Raw genomic sequence first — 10943 nt, forward strand, 5'->3', positions numbered from 1 at the left:
CGCAGGAAGGGCCGGGGGTGGCCGGGGAGCCGCGCCGTCTCGGCCGCACAAAGGCGCCTTTTCATCGCGGCCTCCTGCCCCCGCCGGGCCCGTAATTGTCTTTGACAAAACTTCATTAGCGAGCGCGGCGGAGGCGGCGGCGGCCCCGCGGTCGCGCTGCCTTTGAGCGGGCGCAGTGGAGTGTGCGCGGCCCCGCCGCTCCCGCCCGGGGCCATTAGCCCGGCGACTTTGTTTTAGAAACTTCCCACCCCAGCGGGGGACGCGTCAACGAGCCGCCCCCGCCCGCCCCCTCGGCCGCTAATTGGGGGGCGATGCGGGGCTGCGGCCGGTGCCAGCGCGTCCCGGCGGGCTGCGGGAAAGGGGGACACCCGTCCCTCCAGAGCCAAGTGGGGTGCCCTGCGGGGGTGGGGGGTGTGTGCGCTGCGCTGCGGCGGTCCCTCGGCTTCGCGGGGTCTACACCTTGCGCGCCCGGTTTGTGCCTCGACGGGGAGGGCCGAGGCGGGCCGGGCCGAGGGCGCTCCCCTCCGGCCCCATCTCCTCGAGCCGCCCCGCAGGAGCACACTCCGAGTGCCCCAGCACAGCCCCACTGCCCCCGCTGCGGAGGACAACCCGAGTTCACTTCCCAGAGCTGCCGCGTTAAAAAGCCCAGCTCGTAGCAAAGCTCAGCCGGAGACGGCTTAAACACGTTTATTACGGCATTGGAGGCGCTGAATTTGTTCGTGCGAGTCCGTTATTTTAGTTTTGTGCCTGGGCGCACGCAGGCTCCGCTCCCGGTATTAGTTCTCCATCAATCCCCACTCTGGTTTTTAATCAAAACAGTATTCGAAATATGATTCCCGGAGATTATATTTTGAGAGATTTGCGATACATATCTTGCCGGCGTGACAGATTGCAGAGGAGTCCTGGGCGGGCAGGATAATCTGCATCTCGCTCACTTGACCTTTAATGAAAGGGGAGTAAAAGTAATAAATAAAAAAAAGTCGTAAGACTCCTGGAGATTACCCTCGTGCCTGCCTTAAAAAGACCCCGAAGCTTGCACCCGCCTAATTAATCACCCCTGAGGACTTCACACTTCCTTCGGATCTTGCCGTTAGGACCGGGGGATTCAAGGGCGGGGGGGCAGAGTATTCAGCTCGGGGGAGCTCCTGGCCGCCCCCAGGTCGCGGGGGCCGTGCAGGTTTCTTCTCCCGTGAACAGCTCAGGAGGCCGATGCAGAGCTGACTCCCTGGAGAGCATCTTCCAAAGCCGCCGGGCAAAGGAAACCGGAGGGAGCCAGGTCGCTCCCCTGCACGATGGGCGGAGGCGACCGGGACAGAGACGGGAGGGAGGCCCGGCCACTGCGGGCACGTGATGGGAACCTGCGTTGTGTTCCCAGGGCAGATAATACCTGTCCCCTCCGGTGGGAGAGGAGGGGCGGAGAAAGTCGCCTTGCAAGAACCCTTCGAAAGGGCCTAATACTCTTTATTACAAGCCCTAATCCTTCAAAGCCGACTTGAAATAATGTTTATCTTTTCGCAGCTTAATTTCCCCTTCTCTAAGCTCCGGGTCACTGCAACAGACTGCGGCTGCTGCGCCGTCGCTTGCCCAGGACTGCTCCGGTGTACGGGAAAGCCCCGTGGCCGAGCGCCTCCGGCTGGGCTCCCGACGGGCCCAGCCCCGCTCCCGGCCACTCTGTTACCTGCTGCCGCCGCGTACACCTACCCCCCCCTCCCTTTCCCCCCCGGCCCCTCCAAAACCCATCAGTTTGCCTTCTTTGACAGGTGTCCCCGCAGCCGGGATTGCTCCACTCCTGGGAGGGACCGGGGCTGTTCCCGGGGCCGAAGCCGGGGACAGCCCCGCCACCTCTCTCCTGCGTTGACCTACAGTTCCTCCCTCCCCCTAAGAACTGCTTCTCCGGTCGCAAACCCAGAGGACTCCCAGCTCTGCAGCCCCACTTGTCTTGAGTAGCCTTTGGTAAACATATAGAAGTCTACTCGATATTCAAGATTGATTTCCCTGATTTATTAAGGCAGAATTCATTGGACTCTATTGACCACAAATGACTTAATGTAAATGCTGACCCCGGTGAACTTGGAAATAGCAGGTATCGGGTTGATCTATAGATGACCTCTTAATTACCACAGTTATTAATTTAAATTATTGCCACTGCTTCCAGAGACAGGAACAAAGAAACATTCTTTCCTCATCCCTGCTTGGTTTATTAGTCTGAACACAAAGTGTTTGATGACACTTTTAATTAAACAGAAATAATGCAGAGATACGGTTTCCCTTTCTCGTCTGTCCTGTAAAGTGCAGCACTGCTCTTTTGACTGACTGACGGCGGTGACCCACTAACAACGTCCTACTTCGCCGCCCGGTCGCCACCCGCTGCCCGGGGGTGCCCCGGCCGTGCCCCAGGGCGGGCGGCGGGTGCCCGTGGCCGCTCCGCCCGGGCTGTGCCGGCTCCTGGCTGGAGAGCTCCGGGGTCACTGACGGCTTCGCGGCGTTCAGCTCATCCGTGTTAATTAGAGATTCCGAAAAATACTTTTCAGCTGTATCTATGTACAGAGACGGGAAAGAAACAGTCCGGCGTAACCTGCGCCGCTTCTCCTCCTCCTCCTCCTCCTCCGTCCCGGGACGGCGCGGAGCGACCGCGGACTGACGCGCCTTGGCGAAGGTGGGCGCTGAGCGGAGCCCGCAGGTTTGGGAGAAAGAAGAGAAACAAACCACGACGTGGGGGAGGAAAGAGAAAAGATTAGGGTTTGCATTTTTTTTTTCTTTTTGCCAAGACGTTAGCGGGGCGTTGAACACATGGCAAGCGTGCGGCGGGGAGGCGCCGGTCCTGCGGCCGCTCCGCCCGCAGCCCCGCCCGCCGTGCCCCTCGGTCCCATGTGCGCAGCACGTTGTGCCGCGGCGGCCCTTCCCTGGCGAGGGCAGGGCAGGCGGAGCCGCGAGGCCACCGCCGGCCCGGGGAGAGGCGTCTTTCGTTGCTTCAAGCCGAGTGCCTCGCTGCAGCCGGAGCCCCGTCGCCAGCGTCCAGGAAGGGGCGGGCGGCCCTGCGGGACGGAGAAGCGGTGATAAGCTGGTGATTAAGTGGCTGCGTCCGGGGCCGGGTGTTGCAGCCCCGGCCGGACGGGAGCTCCAGGAGCGGCCCCGGCCGCTCCGGTGTCCCGGGGCCGAGTGGGTGGGCTTGCGCTTCGTGCGAGGTGGGGCCCCGGCTGCCGGCCAGTCACCTACCTCACCTCCGCAGCACCGGCCGGAACGCCGTCCGCAGCCTGTCCAGGCAGGTCCCGCCCAGCTCGGCACCTCCCGGGCCGCCCTTGGCGCCCCGCCCGAAGCCTGCACAGACACAAGCGGCTCGCGGTGGGCCCGGCCCGGCCCCGCCGCCCTCCCCTGCCCTCTCGCCTCGAGCGGAGAAGCCTCGGCGTCCGCACCTGACACCTGGGCACGGCCGAGCGCCAGGAGTGTCAGTGCGCGGGCGGGCTCACGCCGTGCCCTGCGCCCCAGCCCGGCCCACGGTCCCGCCCGTCCCCGCGGCCCCGCCGCCGCGGGTACCTTCGCCCGCCGCCGCGAACTGGCACGGCTCCCCCAGGCCGCGGTGGGACGCGCAGCTCCGCGGGAGCGGCTGCAGGTTGAACGCGGAGCTCCGGAAGGCCTTGGCGGGCAGGGGCTGCTCCGCCGCCGAGCCGCCGCCTCCCTCCGCGCCGCGGCCCTCGGGGCTGCCCCTGCGCGCCGCGCTGGCCCCGGCCGTGCGCGCCAGCGACCAGATGCGCGGCTTTTCCGCGGGCGCGTAGGGCGGCGGCGGGCCGGCCAGGGAGGCAGGGGCGAAGTCCGCGGCGGGGGCCTTGGCGCAGGGAAAGGCGTGGAAGGGGCCGGGCAGGCTGCAGTCGCTTCGAGGAGCCTCGGGCAGCGCCGCGCCCAGGCTGGGGGCTTCCTGCAGGGAGCTGGCCCGGCCCTTCTCCGGCTTCCCCGCCTCCTCCTCCTCCTCTTCCTCCTCCTCCAGGTCGCTGAACCGCAGCTCCTTGTCCTCCTTGTAGCTCTTCTGCTCTGCTTGGACACACACGGGGAAGAAGGGGGGCGGCAGAGCATTAGTGCGGGTGCGGGGAAGTTGGGGGGCCTGGAAATTGGCCGTCACTTCGAGCTCCTTCGAGGCGCCCGTCCTGCCTCTCCCCCTACCTCTGCATTCGTCCTCTACGCTGTATTCATCCTCTTCCCGCGGGGTTTCTTCTTTCCTTTCTTCCCCCGCTTTGTTCTTGGGAGACCAGGTCATTTTGTTTTCTTTCTTGAGCCTCCGTCTGGCGTTAGCAAACCAAGTAGACACTTGGGTCAGGGTCATTTTGGTGATGATGGCCAGCATGATTTTCTCTCCTTTGGTGGGGTAGGGGTTTTTGCGGTGCTCGTACAGCCAGGTCTTGAGGGTGCTTGTCGTCTCTCGCGTTGCATTCTTGCGTCTGGCCGAACCACCGAAATCCACCGTCCCGTACCTGCTGGGAGATGATTACGGAGGGGGGGGGCCGGCGGGAGCCCAGCATGAGCCCTCTGGCCCAGCCCGGCCCAGCCACAGGCCGGTGTGGCCCCTTCCCATCTGCCTGCCTGCCCCTGCCCTCCTGCCATCGCCTCCCAAGTTTGATTTCAGCTGACTGCTGCTCCCGGGGCGCCTCGTTTCTTTTGTACAACGTTTGTCAGGTCGGAGCCCCCGCCGGCCCCCGCCGTTTGATGTCGGCCGCCGCCTCGCAGGGGGATGCTAATGCTGCCGGGCACTGATCAAAGGGGTTTTACCTGTCGTACTGGTACTGCCCCAAGGAATGATCGTAGGAGTAGTAGGCAGCGGGCTGCGCGATTCCCGAGTGCAACGTGCCGGCGCCGTCCTTGATTTCATACTGGGGGTTCTGCAAGGGAAAGCGGCCGCGTTTGGCGTCGAGCAGGAGGGGGAACCGCACGGCGCCCCGCAGTCCCAGCTCCCCGCGGCAGCCCAGTCCCTTCGCGCCCCCCCACCCGCCACGGGCCGGCCCCGCTCCCGCGTCCCTCGGCGGGCCCCCCCGCCCCGAGACCGGCTGCGAAACACGAAGTTTCCCGCCTGTTGCACCCCCCTCTCCCCTCCGGGCGGGCGGGCACTCACCAGCGCGGTGTAGAGCGCGGCGGGCTCGGTGCTGTAGGGCAGGTAGTTGCCGTAGCCCTGGCCGGCGGCGTACGGGGCTCCGTACATGCCCAGCGCCGCATTGAGCTCGGCGCGGCCGGGCGCCAGCAGCCGGCCCTCGTACGGGGCGCAGCACAGGGAGGCGGCGGCCGGCGCCGAGGAGGCATCCGGCCCGGAGCGAGGGGCGGCCTCGCAGCAGGTCGTGCTGGGGCTGGCGGGCACGAAAAACTGCGGAGAGGAGAGGAGAGAGCGGGACGGCGCCGAGTGACTGTCGAGGCAGCCCCATCGGGGGGAATTTAGGAGCGTGTGCGTGCCTGTGTGTGTGTGCGGAGGGGGGGGGGGGGGTAAGGAGGGGGATAGGAAACACGGGCTGAAGCAACTAATTATAGAAACCGGGAAATAAACCGAATGGGAAGCAGGAAACCCTTGGGAAGGGGGCACGATTAATCAAGCAGGCAAAACTTTAAGGAAATAATTGCTCTGGAAAAAGGCATGAGATCTGTACGGCTCCATCCTTCCCGCCCCCGCTCGGTCCATCTGCATTGATTTAAAGGCAAAAAGTTGCGATTACAGTTAATTCGACAATAGACACAGCAGTAAATATGTCAGCTAACGCAATCGAATGCATTTGATTTCAATAACTTCAAGGGGACAGCTAACTTCCCAAGCGAAAGAGGCACATCTTGCAGTGATTACGGTGTATAAATAATTCTACCCAAATAAATCGTGACTCGAGGTACGCTATAGCGACGACTTAGTTAATACAGGGTGCCTTGGTGTGAGTGGGGGGTGTCCTTGGGAAATCGCATGGGGGGGTAAAAAAAAAAAATCTCTGTACAGATCCTAATAAAAAACAGGAAAAGGACCGACCCGTGGAGGAAGGGGGGAGGAAACGGCACAGCCCGGTTCCGCAGAAACGCCAATGAAGCCCCGAGCGCCGGTTCCCGCTGCCCGCACACCCTCCGCGGTGCCCGGGCGGCAGCGGCGCGGCGGGGGCAGCGCCCGGCACAGCGCGGCCGCTCCGCGGGACAGCTCCGCGGGCTCGGAAAGCGGCCGTAGCCGGGATTTATGTTTTTTATTTGTTTGTTGCACTTAAAACTGAACGGTGGAGGGTGGGGAGGAGGGGGAATTACCGGTTTCCTACACGCCTTTGCTGTGCACACTGCGAGTTATTTGTTTTAAGCCTAACACAACACAAACGAGACATAAACACACACGCACATTTTTTAAAAAAAGGCTCCAGATGTGCCCTTTTAAAAAAATATTCTAAGTAAGGGAAAGGGAAGAAAAAAAGGGAGGGGGGGGACAAGACATCTGGACAGCAGCAGCAGAATCTAAACAAAAGTGAGTGCTGCTCACTCGCCTTACCTGTGAAGTGGTGCTGTAGGGGTATCCGAACTGAGAGAAGGACATAGTTGCTCCTTATTTTTGGACCATAGGCAATATTTTCCCCCCAAGATCGATTGTAACTAAACCCTGCTTCAAGATGCACCTTCTCACACACACATTTCCACGTATGGCTTTTTTTTTTCTCAATTATAGATGATTGCACTTAAGAAAAGCAGCCAGACATCTGAGGCGGTGGGGGGGGGAGGTTGGTGCCTGGATTAAAAAAATAGGCTACCCCCCACTTCCCATCGCTCTTAATAGATATGTTTGTATAGAGGGAGTTTAAAAAGCCACCCCACATGTATAGAGAGTTTAAGTGCAAAGGGGCTTTTTCAAAGAGGGGGGGAAAATCACGTAGGGCTTGCAAGATACGGAGCTTGCTTGTTGTATTATTTTCTGCTCTATAGGTCTTTAGCGTTCATCGGTGGGCGAGGAGCGGGGTGACGTCACGGCCCTGCCGGCAGCAGCAGGCAGCGGCGGGCAGGAGCAGGCAGCGCCCCGCGCCCGCTCTCACCACTTGTTCCATGTTGGTTTAATGTTGTGCTGTGATGCACGTCAAAGCGGGAGTGGGGGTGCCTTGCGGTTGGTCTCTTTTCCCTTTCTCTCTTTTTTTAAACGCAATCCACATTTGTTTTAGGGGAATAAACGTCAAGTGGGGACATCGCGGCACCCACCAGCCCCAGCGCGGCCCCTGCCCCAGGCCCGCCACGGGGAGGACGAGCGCCGGGCCGGGGTCACTTTCTCCTGGGCGCACCAGGGGCAGGAGCTCTCAGGGCTGGCCCGGCCGGCGCAGCATCCCCGGCCCTTCCCGCTGCCCCCTGCCCATCCCCAGGGCCGGGCGCTGCTGTACGACACGGCCCCGGTTCTGCATGGGAGCCGCTGAGCCGTGCTCCCCGCCTTGGCTGCCCTGCCCGTCGCGGCGGCCCGGAGCCACGGGAGCGGGGCAGACCTCGCTGCCTGCCTGGGCAGGGGCACGGCTGGCGCCGGGACAGAAAGCCGAAGCCCACTTCCAGAAGGAGTGCTGAGCGGGGCATCCCTTCTTCTCCCTTAGCTCCGTGATGGTCCCTCCGGGAGCGGGGGGGGCCGGGGCGGTGGCAGGTCAGCGGGGCGGTGATGGATGGCTGGCTGCCTGCAGCCCGACCGGCCCGTTACCGCCACGGCGTAATTGCATCAATTAACAACTGGAAATGCCCTTGTTTAACCAGCGACTTACATATTGCGAATTTGCCTTTGAGGCGAGATCGCCGGGAGGTAAACGGGGAATTCTCCCCCACCCACCCCCACCCCGAGCCGGGGGCTGCCGCGGCGCTCCCGGGTCGGCCGCCGATGCCCTGCCAGTGGCAGTTCATGAAGAAAAAGAAAACCAAGAAAAAAACCTCACAACTTTCGCCGGCCCGGGGCGGCCCGGCATGCCCCGAACACGGCGGGGCCGCGTCCCACGGAGGCGGCGGGCAGCCCCCCCGCCGTGCCCGTGCCCGCCCCGCCGGAGCGGCTCCGCTCCGCCGCCGCCCCGCTCCCCGACGGGTGGCGCTGCCGGTCCGCGAGCGATGCGCGGCGGGCCCGGCCCGGCCCGGCCCGGGAGCCGCTCCGCTCCGCGCCCCGACCTGGGCGGCCCCTGTCCCCCCCATCGCCGGGAGCCGGTGGGCGGACCCGCGCCGTGCCCTGCCACAGCGGCCCTTGTCGGAGTTGGGTACTCGCGGGGCTTCTCCGCGGTCAGCACGGGAGCGGAGCGTGCTGCCCGCACCGTCGGGGTCACGGGGAGCCCGGAGCTGCCCGCGGGGCGCCGGAGTCGTGTCCGCCCCTCCGGGGTGAGCAGAGCGGTCCGGAGCTCAGGGCCGCCTGTGACAGCCCTCTGACGTCGCCCGCAGCCTGGCAGGACGGAGCGCTCAAGCGCTGTAAACCCGAGCCGTGTCAGTTGTTGTTAGCGGGGGCAGTAACTTAAGAAAATTCATTAAAGAACACCTTTGGGTAACATTACTGCTAATTATTTAATTGCAAGAATCCCTATGGGGGAAATTATGCTAATTATAAAGTAATAAAACCACTTGTTCTAAAGCACTTAATTCAGCAAAATTTAGTATTTTCACAAGAACATTCCTTATGTTATTTGATGGAAGAAACAACAGGGTAGCTGTGTGCTCATCCTGCCTGTGCTCACAGCCCAGGGGAGCTGTCGCTGGCACTGTTTGTGCTGGCAGGTTGTATGCAGGGCTCCGGGCTCCTCACTGAAGCGATGAGCTCAGTGGCCACCAAAAACAGGGCAGAATTCGCTGTGCAAAAGCACTTTTATAACAGAGATATTGCAGATCAGTGCAAACATTGAGCTTGCCAATCTTTATCGTGCACAATCAACCTGAAAGCTATTCTGTTACCTGTCAGGTACGTTGTAGCTGAGCCCAGCTTTGGGAGATGGCCTTTTCCAACCCAGCTCTCTCCACTTAGAGCACTCTGCCCCATGGAGGTATTTCAGTAGCATACTTTTTTCTAGACATGCCCAAGAGCCACCCAGGTGGCTCCTTTGATTCCCCTTACAGTCTAGGAGGTTGAATGGCGTTCCCATTAACAAATACAAGTTCTGCTGTGCTCCCCAGCTCTTCAGGAGGGCACAAACTCTGGCTCTTTGTGTTCTTCTGAGCACTGCCACCATTCACCCTGCTTGTCCATCACCGAGCAACTGTACTCTGTGTGTCAAAGCTGCCAAAACATCTTTCTGTGATTTGTAAATATTGGCATAAACCTTCTGTTAACAAGTTCTTGAACTTGGCTTTGCAGAGGGTGCCTTTGATTTGGAGTGTGCAATTTGCCAATATTTAATCACCGGAAATCAGCTTCAACAGCCTGATTTCAATTCTGCTCATACACCATGTCTCGGAGAAGCGTAACTGATGCTGTACATGGTCACTGCAGATTTTTCTTTCCTTTCTCTAAATCTGTGTCATCTCTCTCCCTGCATACAAGCGTATCATCCCACCCCCACGACATGCATTGCTTTCACCCAGTCATCCTAGTGAGGACTGTGTGACTATAAACACGAACAACACCAGAAAATGATCTCTCTTGATTCACAAACTTTTGTTCTTGAAAGAGAGGACTGTGAGGCTGAAGTGTAAACATTTCTGCAAGCAGTTCTTCTTGAAGCGAGGCAGGAGTTCAAATGCAGCCAACAATGCGATTTTTGATGCTTTTAAAATCAACATCATTTGGTTTAGCTCTGATATTGCTTTGCTTGGGAGGTAATTGCAAAGGGTGAAAGTAACAGTATGTGCTTACTACCGATGCAAATGCAGCTGCCGATAACTGCAAATGAAATAATAGGTTAATTGAAATAAGCAGAGTAAGAAGAAAGCAGCTTCAAAAACATGTAGCAGAAATGTGGCTGAGAAGAAAGTGTCTTTATATTTTGGAATACGGGGGGATTTTTTTGGCTGTTGCTTTTTTGTACTGAGAAAATGAAAATTCTTCAAGTCCATGCATGAATAAACAAGTACAGCTGGGCAGCCTAATACATAATTTATACTGATCAGTCACTGCAGATTTAACTGAATAAAGCCAAAATGAACACTAATTGTTTTGACAAACTAAAATAGTGTATATGATGGCTTATTGTGAAGCTTGCTGGTTACTGTCCTTATCTCAGTGGCTATTGTCAAGACCGATTTCTGCATGAGAGGCAGGAAAAGACGGAACATATTAAGACAATATTAAGATTAATATCTTGTTAAAGATAAAGCTTTTTAACTGCTTAACATACAAGCACAAAACAGGAAGAATTGTCTTCAGGACAGCAGGGAAAGCTGGCACAGTGGGGCATGGGCCATACACTGGTTTAGGGGGTGAGGTATAATTGCTGAGGTAACGGTTAGTACCTTGTCAGACAAAGGTTAAACCTGAAAGTAGCTTTTTGTTTTTGTCACATTTGAAATACATCAGGAATAACTTTGCCTTTGGACACTTGTCTTCTGAAAGGGGATTTCTGGAGAGTTATGTATGTGGGCTCGTTAATCTAAGAAGCTACACAAGTTTGGTATGTGAAAAGTGAAGCAAATACAGGGATGGGCCTTTGTTTTGCTTCTCCAAGCCCTCTCATTGAGGTGGATGGCTAAATGAGAACCATTTAAAATCATGGCTAGGCTTCGCGAACGAAGATTTGGGAAGGGCTCTACCCATTTTTCATGCAAGCGCGTTGGTGGCTAAAAAGGCCAATACGAGAAAGGCAAGTCCGGTTGCAAAAGACACAGCAGAAAGACTCCTTAGATGGTATATTCTGCAAGGTTCGATTCTTTCTGCGTTGTCTTTTCTCCTCAAGAGTGATCCTGCGTGCCTTCTCAAAAGCATCAGCAGCGTTATAAATGGTCTGTCTCCAGGCCTCCCGATTAGAGGCCAGAGTGGACCAGTTATGGTGATCAATATGCCCGAGGCTGAGTTGTTGCTTCAGGGA

The 10943-nt window shown here is 58.7% G+C and overlaps 1 protein-coding gene across 1 annotated transcript; it reads right to left on the reverse strand.

Moving 5' to 3' along the window:
* Positions 1 to 2174: 2174 nt before the first annotated feature.
* On the reverse strand, positions 2175 to 6553 carry IRX6 (iroquois homeobox 6). The gene is given in 8 exon segments (XM_027684903.1): positions 2175 to 2663; positions 3222 to 3318; positions 3535 to 3716; positions 3787 to 4026; positions 4156 to 4463; positions 4759 to 4868; positions 5099 to 5344; positions 6485 to 6553. Coding segments are annotated over 8 exon segments (1683 nt in total). The 3' UTR covers positions 2175 to 2232.
* Between the last annotated feature and the right edge of the window lie 4390 nt (positions 6554 to 10943).

Source organism: Neopelma chrysocephalum, unplaced genomic scaffold (assembly GCF_003984885.1).
Source record: "Neopelma chrysocephalum unplaced genomic scaffold, ASM398488v2 Primary Assembly neopelma1_68, whole genome shotgun sequence".
In the NCBI taxonomy this organism is placed as follows: Eukaryota; Metazoa; Chordata; class Aves; order Passeriformes; family Pipridae; genus Neopelma; species Neopelma chrysocephalum.